Source organism: Cupressus sempervirens, chromosome 11, assembly GCF_028749045.1.
Source record: "Cupressus sempervirens isolate cs-2001-9-10 chromosome 11, ASM2874904v1, whole genome shotgun sequence".
NCBI classification, from domain to species: domain Eukaryota; kingdom Viridiplantae; phylum Streptophyta; class Pinopsida; order Cupressales; family Cupressaceae; genus Cupressus; species Cupressus sempervirens.
The window spans coordinates 339,860,200-339,872,868 of NC_143128.1; the positions used below are offsets into that span (position 1 = coordinate 339,860,200).

Below are 12,669 nucleotides of genomic sequence, written 5' to 3' on the forward strand. Positions count from 1 at the left end.
TCTTCTTATCATCCTTAATTTGACTTGATATATCTAGTTTACATGTAATGTCTATTGATATATTTGAGTACCATGATGTAGTAGTTGAGTCATGTAGCTCTTTTAGATTTTGGAATCATTAAGTATCTATTCATCAAGTATAAGATGTTACATATGTAACTTAGATTTCATGTTGATGGTCGTTATATGTGTATACAAATGTGAGTAATGTGATGTGATTATTTGTCCTATTATAGATGTGCTTGTTTTCGTGTTTTGTTATTCGGGTTAGAAATATTTGATTTTGAATGACATCTCATAAATGTTTGACGTTTTATGGTCAGTGTTTGACATGTTGATTTATCGTTGACTTGGTATACTTATGTGATTGGATATCGCAAGTGCCACAGGCTTTGCACCATCCTTAAAGCTCGTGCCATAGTGGATTTTAAATAGATGTTTGGGGTTATAAAGATGCCAAACGGGGAACCAGAGACCAAGTGCTCAAGGTGCTTGACAGAATGCTTTTGACGTGGTGATAAGCTTTTGCCTATCACAGCCCGCTGCTATTTATCAACTATCACCCAACCACCTTGGGGGATATTGCAGGGATATTGTCGGGATTGTTTCGCCTTTGTGTTTGCCGTGGGGATTGTTTGTAGGGATATCTATAGAAAATTTCATAGCTGTCCATAAACTATTTGACAAAGTGTCTGGTCTGTGTTAAGGCTGTGTGCTTCTAGGAACACCTTTTATATGCTATGGCACACTTTTCTGATCCAATTACACTCCAGCAGCTCGCTGATCATTTGGCTACAGGTGAGTCTGCTAATATTGTCCTACAAAATGTTGTTACTCAGTCAACTTCACTCTATGTTAAAATCACAGAACAATTGGCTTTGTTGGAATCCAAGAACCACACTACGAGATACTATGCAATCTCTAGTTGCTAAAAATACAGACCTCAAGGCTAATCTGGAATCTGCTACCATGCAACTTAGGGAGTTTGACACTATCAAGGAGAAACAATCGGAGATTGTAGATAGGCATTCTTCACTGTTAACAGAGACTGAATTAAAGGTGAAGTCTTGGGCTTCTTTGTGCAATTCTGTGGCTGAGGCTCCCCTTTCAGACGTTGAGAAGTTTGTTCAAGGGAAGATGGATGATGAGCGAGTTAGGCAGACCTGTGAACTAAACTTACGAGTCCGTGGTCTCTCCATTGATGATCCCTCGACTGCTGGATACTCTTTTCTCAAGGACCAGCTGGACATTTCAGACATCACTCTTGACAGGTGTTGGTTAGGTGCTAATGGTAACTCTCTTCATCCAATTCCTCTCCCTCTTTGACAGGTTGCGAGCTCTTAGGGAAAAGAAAAAGCTATTCTCTCTTTCCCCTAAGATCTATCTAGATTAGGATCTCACCTGATCACAGGTGGCAGAACTCAAGCTAGCTCGTGCCCTCGGTGTGGCAACAAGACAAGAGGGTAAATATGTGGTCATTAGAAATCTTAAAGTAGTAACCCGCGAAACCTTTCCTATAGGCTGGGTCCCAAGGGCGGCCTCTAAGGCCAAATGACTGGCCCAACGACAGTTGAGCACAGGCTCTTTGTGTCTCAACTGCTCGAACGGTAATGGTATCCTCTGATCTATGCCTGGCTTACTTAATGATGCTATTGGTTCTGCCGAGCTTTTTATTACAAAGGCACATGAGAGCCCCATGCGTCCTCTTCTCGGTATTTCTGGCTATCAGTGGCTCTCCCCTTTTAGAGACGAAGTTAGGTGCTTTGGTGGGGTGGCCTGTCTTATTCAGGACCACCTTTTCAGTAAAATTTTATTGGTTTACTCCGACAAGTATGCCAGATTCATGTGGTTTCGATCGAGGAACCTTGCTCTATAAAGATACTTATATCGTTGTCTGTTACTTTTTGCCAACATCTTCGTTCTATGCAGTTCACAATACTAAGGGTGGGGACCCCTATGAGGACCTTCTTGAGCACATTATCCGATTCTTTGCCGTGGGGGACATCATTATTTTGGGAGACTTTAACACATAGACCAAAGACCCACAGCCTCCTCTCCATGATCGCAAGTCTGATCCCATGTGTACGATTGATTTTGATCCTAGTTCTGTGGGTCTGCTTTGGCTCTCCGAGGATTGTCAAGGGCCCTTCACCATGTATGGTTGTAATTTGTTACAGCTTTGTGATTCTTCTAATTTAGTGATCTTGAATGGACTCTCTTGCTTTCCTGGATCCGAACTCTTCACTTGTTGGCCACATGGTGGTGGTGCTAGCGTTGTTGACTATGTTCTCTCTACTGCCTCCTTCATCCCTCTCATTTTCCGCTTTACCATCTCTCACCTTCCTCTGACTGATCATGCCCTCCTTAGCATCACTCTTTGGGGACCCCTCACACCTTCTCCTTGCTTATCCGCTTCTTCTTGCCCCCCTCTTCCCTCCCCTGATGCTCGTACTTCTTTTCGCTTCTCGAATGGTGACACAAAGCTCTTTATCCATTACCTCAGACGACTTCTCCTAGAGGACCCCTTCCTCGACTTTGGGGATGTCACCTCCATGTTCCACTCACTTGCGTCCACCTTGTGGGAGTCCACCCTTCTCTCCATTCCCCACTGCACCTCCTCGCTCTCTCCTCGCCCCACTCGCAGGTCTTGCCCCATGATCTAGTGGTTTGATGAGAATTGCAAATCCTTTCATTGCATGCTTCGCTCTGCTCCATCCACTACTTCTTCCTCCTCTTCTTCTCAATTGAGGCTCGACTACCTGGAAGTTCACTTTACTGTAGTGTAAGTCTCTTTGTGCCATGTTCTTCTAGTCCCCAAAGCTCTATTGGCGTACCATGTTTCCTCACCCCCCCCCCCCCCCACTCTACTATAGACCTTCACTCCCTTGCCTCCCACACCTCCACACTCTATGATATTCTTGGCCAACCCCTTCTCCATCTCATCCTCCAACCCACCCGTTGTCACCTTTTCTCCTTCTCCCACATTAGTGAGGTAGTTAGAGTTATGAACAGTAGCAGAACCCCAGATGAGGAAGGATTTCAAACTGAATTCTTCAAGTTGGGTATCTCTGTTTTGGGTCCCTTTCTTACGGCGCTCTTTAATCGAATGGTTTATGTCGGCTTCCCCGACTCTTAGTCACGACATATTATCTATCTGATCCATACATCTGGGCCAGTCTCTGACCTCGAAAACTACAGGACCATCATGGTTGGACATAACTTCAGCGAGCTCTATGCAACTGTGTTGAATAGTATCATGTCCAGTGAGCTCGATCAGCGACATTGTCGAGCTAGAGGTCAGGCTAGGTTTTGTTCAGATTTTCAGATCATTGATCACATTTCGACTTTACGAGCCATTATTGAGGAAGCTAGCCACCGCTCGGCAAAATTTTATTGTTGTTTTGTTGACTTCCGCAAAGCTTTCGACTCTATTCCTCGGGCAGCTCTCTTTCAACGTCTTAGGGACATTGGGATCTCAAAGATTCTTATTATAACTATTATGAGGTTATACGAGCGTGTTGAGGGAAGATTCAGGACTCCACAGGGATTCTCTAATCCTATCCAGAGCACTATCGGGGTGAAAGAGGGTTGTCCTCTCTCCCCCACTCTCTTCAGCATCTAAATCAACGAGCTTGAGGCTTTTCTTCGTGATTGTTCACTCCTTGGTGAAGGTTGTTATTTACATTAGGTATTGATCTCTATTCTCTTGTTTGTTGATGATGTGATTCTCCTAGCATCTTCTCCCGATGGTCTTCAACGACTCCTTAATGGCTTGGCCTCTTTCTACGACTCATGTGAGCTAGTTGTAAATCTGGGAAAGACTGGGGTTATGGTCTTCAATTGTTTGAGGACATCCCATCTCCATTTTTACTTCTAGGGTACCAAGATTGAGATTGCATCTTCATATACTTACTTGGGGGTTAAGTTTTCTGGACCTCGATTCAGCCTGAGACCAGCCATGCAACCCAGAGTCAACAAGGGGCTCGAATCCCTTGCTATTCTTGAGCGACAGTGCTTTCAACACCACTTCCAGGATACCATGACTAAGATGTCTCTTCTTGACTCCCTGGTCAAGCCAACTATCCTCTATGGCTCTACTGTTTGGGGCCCCTCCCTCTTGGAGTCTGACTAGGCCTCTATTGAGAGTGTCCAAACTCTTTTCCTTCGATGCGTTGTCAGATGCCACTGGTTCACACTACATAGCGTCGTTCTAGCTCAGTTTGGTGCTCACCCTTTCAGATTAGGGACCATCTTTGATTTAGTTTGGCTCCTTCACCAGCTCCAGAGCTTTGCTGATTCCTCCGACGATAGTTATACATATTCCTACTTGGCTTATTGTTCCTCTATGGAGGTTGCAAGTTCAAACTCTGGTCACAGGTCTCGTTGTTGGTACACCCAGGTCTCTTCTTTCTTGGGCTCAATTGTTATTAGTTTAGATCGTCTTCCCCCCTTCCAATTTTCTCTGGATGCTCCAACCCATCTTCTTCCACCTCAACGGAAGTTGAATGAGCATGTTAGAATTGACATCTACAGACAATATGTTATCACTACTTGGAGGAATCCCACAGGTGGGCTCCATTCACACATGGCCTTCTATGCTGAGTACTTTCTTGATATCCAGGACGGGATCATTTTACGTCCCTGGTACCTCACTCGTCGTTGGACTCACGCTCTTCGCATCTCCTTGGGATCTTTTAGGGTGGGTTCTCACCGACTACGTATTCAGACTGATCACCAAATTGGTAGGGAGGATAGGATCTATCGGCTTTGTCACCTCAGGGAGGTCGAGACCGAGTCTCACTTTATTTTTCGTTGTCCCATTTACTATGAGATTTGAGGGAGATTCTATTGTTTGTTCACAGAGTGTTGGTCTCTTCCCTCATTCTTCAGATATATTGACCAGTACTATCTTGCACTCTATCTTCAGGAGACCATGTAGCTTTGCAAGCACACTATAGAGCTCCAGCCTTGCTCGACATCGACCCCTACATAGCTCATCACCTCTTTCTTCAGTCCTACAATTCCTACCCGAGAATTGAAGCGGCCTCTCTGCACTATCTCGGTTCACACCAGATCTATGAGACCCCTCAGAGATTACAGTCGGTAATGCCCCTCTAGTAGACCTCAGAGGCAACCTTCCAGAGTATTTGATTGCCCTAATGTCCATCTTTCCATTCTGGACTACTTCCCGCCTGTGAGGAGTTCTTAACTGTTGTTATTCCTTTTTCTTGGCTCTTTTGTTTGTTTTGCTTTCAGGTTCTTTCAATGGAGACCGTTTGGTGCTCCCTCTGCTAGTGTTTGCCCTTTGTACTGTTTCCAATCCTTTAGACCCTCGTTGGTCTCTTGTTGGACATTAATAAATTTATCTTATCTTCTAATGGCATTTTGTCTAATTTCATTGCTTTATGACTATTTGTAAGAACCCCCGCTGGTTCTAACTTGAGAAACACTAAACTGATTTACATTTTTAGATGTTTGACATTTTGTCAAACACTTTGCATGAAACCTTTGTCTTGCTCTCTTTTATTTCCAGATTGTATTTGCTTGCTTGAAATCATTTAAAATGAGATTTAAATGCTTGCAGATGATTACTAGGAAATCCAGGCAAAGAATTGGAACACAAATATAATCCTTTTGAACCGGTTGAGTGCATAAATATGAATTTTTACATGTTAAATATGCATCTACAGCCAATAGAGATTTTTACAAACAATTGGCATGCAATCTAGTAATAATGTAAAATAATAATCATTTACTTCAAAACTCCAATTAATTCCTTGGCATAGGCTTCCATGGATTAATTAAATAAATGGCCCCTTCCAAAGATGACTCAACCCTCATCTTGAGTGGAGTTATAAAGTTAAAACTATTCGCCATGGCGCCACCCCCTCCCCCCCATTATTTTGCCCTTTTAAACCCATTATTTTTATAGGCTTATTGATTGGGAGGATTGGGGTCGGGGGGGGGGGGGGGGGTAGGGGGGTAAAGGGGGCTTGCATCTGCATGCACCACCAACATTAGCCTCCCACATGAACACCCCCTGTGCATGAACAAGATTATAATTTTATAATAAGCCATTTAATGATTTAATAATAATTTGGCCACTAAAATAATAATAACTTCCAAAATACTTATCCTTTAAATATGTCGTTTGAAACAAGTCACACCTATTATTTCCCCATGTGGCTAAATGCACTTTCCTAAACTAGAAAGGGTCCCTCTCAACCATCACCAAATTTGCCATAAACAGTAGGTGCATGAAACTAAAGCCCAAACGAAGACCAAACTAGAACATACTGAATTGTGAACAAGACAAGACCCTCCCATAACTAAGGCTTTGCCTCAAAAGACCCTCTATCCACAAGAATTAGCCTACAAGGGTCTCAATAATAGGATAATACCTCAAACTCTGTTGCTAGCAAAAATGGGGACATTAGATTATTTGGTGCTTGTAACGCCTAGCTATGTTATTATTGGTTTGGGGAGATTCTTTTCCCTCATGTCTGGGTGATTCATAATCCGTAGAAATACTAGAGGCTTGGGGTTTGATATGATTATTCAATTGATACGCAGGAGATAATTTCCACAGCTAGTCAAATTGTGATATGAATATCAGGATTTAACTGTGTGATTTTGAGTCAAACTCGATGACCCATGTTTCATGAGTAGTGATTCAACATGAATCCATCTCTCATGAGAATAAATGGAACACTTAGCACTCATTGGATCTAGGTGATGCTCACAGGGGTGAAGCACCGGGACTTCCCGAGAGGTCACCCATCCCAGTACTACTCCAGCCTGAGCGCGCTTAACTACAGAGTTTCCTCCATAGTTAAACCCAAAGCTTGCAACCCCATTTGCAAAACCTTCACCAAGTGTTCATAAGGCACAACACTTGATGAGCTTAAGGGGCTTTCTAATGAATGGTTCATAAGGCACAACACTTGGTGAAGGTTTTGCAAATGGGGTTGCAAGCTTTGGGTTTAACTATGGAGGAAACTCTGTAGTTAAGCGCGCTCAGGCTGGAGTAGTACTGGGATGGGTGACCTCCCGGGAAGTCTCGGTGCTTCACCCCTGTGAGCATCACCTAGATCCAATGAGTGCTAAGTGTTCCATTTATTCTCATGAGAGATGGATTCATGTTGAATCACTACTCATGAAACATGAGTCATCGAGTTTGACTCAAAATCACAGTTAAATCCTGATATTCATATCACAATGATTATTCAATTTAACTTAAGTTGTTGGTTCACTTTAGGTTCGAGATTTGGATTCAAAATTCATTCAAGTTTTGGAGGGGTGGGCTCAAATTCGTCATGGGTTCATTTGTACAAAAATATATGTTTAATAGTATGTATGATATGTATATCTATAGTATATGTATATGTATATACATGAAACAACAAACAAGTTCATACACTAGTATGCTAATAGTAAAGCAAAATAGCAAAATGTACCATATTTATTAGTGTTTTAGTTCAAATGGAAAATAACTTTTTGGCCTTTTTAGCTCTCTACTTTAGGGTTGGAGTGTTGGATTGACTAAAATAGACCAAAACAAAACTTTAAATAGTCAAAAAACTCTATTTTTTGGCAGAATTTGGCCTGGGTCTTGCCAGAGATTTTGTAAATTTGCAATATAAAGGGCAAAATTTGCATTGGGTTTGTCTTGACAAAATTTGGGCCAACTTTGAAGATCTACGACAAACTTTTGTATGAATATGAAAGGACCAAACTTTTGCAAGAACTTTAGGACTTTGGGATTACTAGGAAGAATTCGATAACATAGAATTTAATGTTGTTCAGGTCATTGGTTTATAAAGTTTTCTTGTATATTTTTACAGTTTGGGCCTATTAGTGTAATTTAGGTCGCACTAAAGTCCTAGTTAAGTTTCTTAGCATCATATTATTGGAATCAGTTTAATGTTGACTTGTTTACGAATGGGGTTCTCTTAATCTTCTATTTTATTTGATGGTCATGTATTTATTATATTACGGTTTACTAGTATTCTTGAGCCAGATTATGCATTTGATGGATCAAGAAGATTTATTGTACCCAATTTGTTGGTACGGATCAAAAAGAGGACTTTCTCTTTTACTATGTTGTATTCATAATTATGGATATGCTTTGGAACCTAAAGAGTTCCTATGTGATCCTCATTATGATGTTTATATGATTTGGATGTCTTTTTTGTTATATTGGCATTGTGGATCCTATTGTGATTTTGAGTCTATGCTCCAAACTTCGTCTTGTCAACTTCTATTATTATGAGGATTTTATGTGGCTCCATTTGATTTTGATTCTTTTGATTTTAGTTTGGAGTATAAGAGGGTCTTGTTAGCAGCATAGTGTGGTTCGCAATGGGGGTTGGGGCCCAAAGTGGTTAGTCTAGGGACCCGTTGTGGAGTTTTTTAATCAAGTGGTAATTTAAAAAAATTAACTTGGTTGGGAATTCACATTAATTAAAAGATAATTGCCTCGCTCATGCCTAGAGTTTGTATGCACTCTTTTTTATGAGGATGGGTTGAGAAGGCCTAATCATCCGTGGGGCATTGATTTGGTAGTACGACACCTTGGTTTAGTGAGGTGCTCATTTCCACATTGTGTCCAACTAGGCACTAGGTCCAAAGAGACTATGGGGTGGCACTAGCATGGAACCATGCGATGACAGTCTTTTGTTTGTATCCTAGGATTCCCTCGTGTTTGTTTTAGATTTGCCTCTGGTATAGGATGTTCTTTTATGATTATCTTTTGTTATCTTTTTGTATCCCGTTGTGGACTCCTATATTACTCCTTGGATTGGATGTTTCTTTCATGATGCCTTGCTTGTGATTGTTTGCATGGTGTGGGCCGTGTGTTATCTCCTAGCTTGGGGGAATGGGCCTAAGGGTTCCACATAGTTGGGTGGAAAATCTTGTCTATCGAGTACTTTCCCTGAGTGTGATTCAGAGCTGGGATGGACTTGCATCTTCTTCTTTGTCGTCATTATTCATGTGGTCAGACAACTTCTATGATTTGTTGTATCTTACTATGCAACTTCATGTGGATGTATCATGACTATATCAGTATATTAATATACTGATGTTGTATTTTAACCTTCTTGAAGAGACAAACAGAAAATGCATTTCATTGTGGATCAGTGATTACTTGTAATGGTTTATGTAAACATGTATCTATGATTACTTGGGATATATTTAAGTGGTTTATGATGTATAACTTGATTTGTTCATATGAACGTTTGTTCTCTAGTTGCACTATTAAAATGAATGTGTGCATAGTCTATTAATGATCATAGTTTAGTGGAGATCTTAGTGTATAAATATTGTTCGTTATGTGTTGCTGGTAGCTATGTCGAGGAACCTTAGAGAACTTGGTTACCTGATTAATGTTCTATATTCATGTTTCCATCTAATGAAATGCATCATTAATGAGTCATATCAAATGAAATACTATTGTACTGTTTGTTGCACTTTTAGTTTCAAAGAAAAAAAAATTATCTGCTCTTTTCCTTGTATGTTGTGTTGTCCCCTCGGGCTCCCTGGCAGGGAATTACACTATGAGTTTCCAACTATGTTGATACACTTGATGAAATCCCTTATATAGATGATTGAAAGAAATAAAAAAATACCTGATCTCTGCTTGTGTAGCTCTCAGCCAGAAGTTGCAAGGCAGCACCTTTTGCATTCTGCATGCGATTCAATGCCATACTTCCACTGGCATCAACAACAAATATTACCTGCCAATCATCCAAAGACTTCCATCAAGAAAGATGTATTTTAAATGCCACAAAAAGTGGACATACCAAAAAAGTGTACATTAAGATTCTGTTCAAATTTGACTTCATTAAATAACTTAAAAGACAATCGTATTGATACGGTCATACTGGAATTATAAGTGTTTTCTGTCATTTATTGCTTTATAAATAAATGTTTAACATACTTGAGAACCAATGCAAAACTGATAATATGTAATTTCACATCAAAGGTGCTCATCCAATCACTTGTTACATTATTTTCAATGTGGTAAGGGACTTGATATATGTTGTACACAGGCCACGAAGTTGACATTACTCCAATATACATCACCCTTGGCAACCTGCTAATATGCACAGGATTCTAACAAACAATAGTTGAAGCCTATAGTTCTTTCATTTATTAATCTAAAAGATGTATCTTGCATATTAAAACAATAACAATGCCCAAAATGCTAATTCATAATCACAATGTGTTACAAAACTCGGTGGAAATTTTTAACTACATCCAGAAGACTAGTTCTACTTTCATAGGTTACTAACAATCGATAGTGATTAAGATTCTGATTTACACCTAATCCTTTCGGCAATATATTTAATGTATACTACAACAGGACCCATTACTGTAATGTTCTCTTTCTAGGCAACAACAAATTAGCATAGGGTTGGCCTATCACTTGAGTTCCCGTAGGTCAACAACATGGTTAGAGAAGTCATTTTGTGGGCTGTAGAGCCTTGCAAGGGCTTTGTAAGCCATTTGTCCTTCTGAAGCCAATTCCTATATTTTAGGGAGGTATCCTACATTTTAGAGAGAACTGGCATGTGACTGGATGACCTTATAAGGGACCGTAAGGCAGTTTAGGGACCACTTGAGCAGTTTTTGGTATCTTAGGTATGGTTTCTACTTATTAGGGTGAGTTCCTATTTTCTAGGAGGAACTGTCAATTAGCCTGCAGAGGTTCAGTTATCAAGAGAGATCATGTTATATGAGACAACATTCAATTTTGGGCCCAAATTTACATTTTATGGATTAACAAGGAAATGTTTAATATTTATAAGTTAAGGAATTAAATAAATTAATATTATAATTACTTTAAAATAGAAAATTTATAATAAGTTGTGGACCCCTTACCTAGGCATCTCCACATAAAAAGGGGCCAACATTATAATAATGTAGTATCTTCCCCCATGGATCGAATTTTATGAAGAGGGTGACTTTTTAATAGAGTTATTCAATGAAATAACAGGGAAAACCCTACTTAGGGTTTGAATGGGAGAAGAAACCAATAAAAAGAAAAAAGTGATTTCATTGTGGTCATCCAGGTTATGAAATTGAAGGCATTTTTATGAAGCGGATTTTGTATGACATGGTTTTCTACAATCCAAGCCAAAGAATGAAACCTCTTGAGCTTTCCAGACTGGACGTTAACCCAGTAGGCTGGAGAAATTGAAGGTTCTTGATTGTATCAGCTGATTCGCAGAAACAATCGGGATTGAACTTAGAGGAATCAGTCCAGGGTGGCATTGTGAAGCACATAATTCATAGTTCAAACCTCACAGTGTGCAGATCCGATAGGAAAAGGTCTAATTTGTTTTCGAAATAGCAGATCAGAATTTTTTGTTAACTCGTTGTAGAATGTTGAATCAGATACATCAGCCATAGAGCAGCAAATTGGAGAAAGGGAGCTTTCTAAGGGGGGCAATCTGAGTTTTTAGCCTAACCATGATCTGAAATAGCAAGCTCGATCTGAACAGTACAAATAAAAAGTGATCAGAATTCTTTAAGCCTAGCTAGGAGCTGTACACTTCCCAGATACAGCTGACGGCAATCGTAGAGGGCAACCAGTAGGATATTTTGGGATGCAGATCAGTCACAAATGTATTTCCAGATTTTCAAAATTAATTGGCACATCCTTACCTGGTACAATTCTTGTGTTGTCCATTTGATAGGAATTTACGGAGTTTGGACTCACTTCAGACCTAATATTTTTTTGTAATCAGACTAGTTATGATGATAATAGAGACATATTTGGTGTTGGAAACTTGATATCTTTGAAAACAAAATTATTGTCTATGTTTCTTTTATATTGGGCTATGTGAAAACCATCCTAAACAAGCATCAAACCAAGCATTAAACTCAGAAATCAGTATGCAGTTACCTTGCATGACAAGTGTTTGACAAAATATTTCAATTCACTTAACCGAAAAAATCAGGGCAGAATTTAGTCAGGATCTTTCAGTGATCAAAGCGTGATCTTGCTAGCATGTAGGGTTAAGGGCAATTGTTTGCCTTTCAATTTGGCTTGAGTTTTGGTTGTGGACAGCAAGTTGGATCATTTTTGAGAAGGATTCATGCTTAGTGTGGGATAGTTCATGAAGGATCTTGCCCGAGCACAACCAGATAAAAGGGAAGAAGTAGTACTTACCATATTTGAGGAATATGATACTCTTCCTATATGTTAAGAGAGAAGTATCGTTCATTGATTACATGGACTTACATCCAAGAGTATACTACAAGACTGATTTGGCAAAACAACAAAATCACAGGATAGCAGTTGAACTACTTGCACGAGAAGAGGAGCAGCCACTTATAGATACTGAAAACATGAGTCAGATCAGTGATGAAATATTGCATCAGCCTGAGATATCAGTGTTTACATATAAACAAGACAGTACCAAAGGGCTGTCACATGAAGGCACTCACAAGTCGGGCACCAAATGATGCTTTATAGATTGAGGATTTGTGGCTTGATGAGTCTGATTTCTCAAATCAGACCTTAGAAAACATATTATAAAATTCAGTTAGTTGCATTGAATCCCAGGATTGTGAGATGGATGGTGACACAACTACATGTAAAGTGGAGGTGGCTGAAGATACTATCATATTGGCAGCTTCTACATTACTAGATGAGCCATC

At 40.0% G+C, this 12,669-nt stretch overlaps 1 protein-coding gene across 1 annotated transcript in view; it reads right to left on the reverse strand.

Moving 5' to 3' along the window:
• The window catches only part of ALB1 (ALBINA 1), a 157,648-nt gene that overhangs the window by 13,268 nt on the left and 131,711 nt on the right, over positions 1–12,669 (reverse strand). The window contains exon 11 of the mRNA XM_089809317.1: positions 9,630–9,737. Coding sequence (XP_089665443.1) covers positions 9,630–9,737 — 108 coding nt within the window. The remainder of the gene's footprint in view (positions 1–9,629; positions 9,738–12,669) is intronic.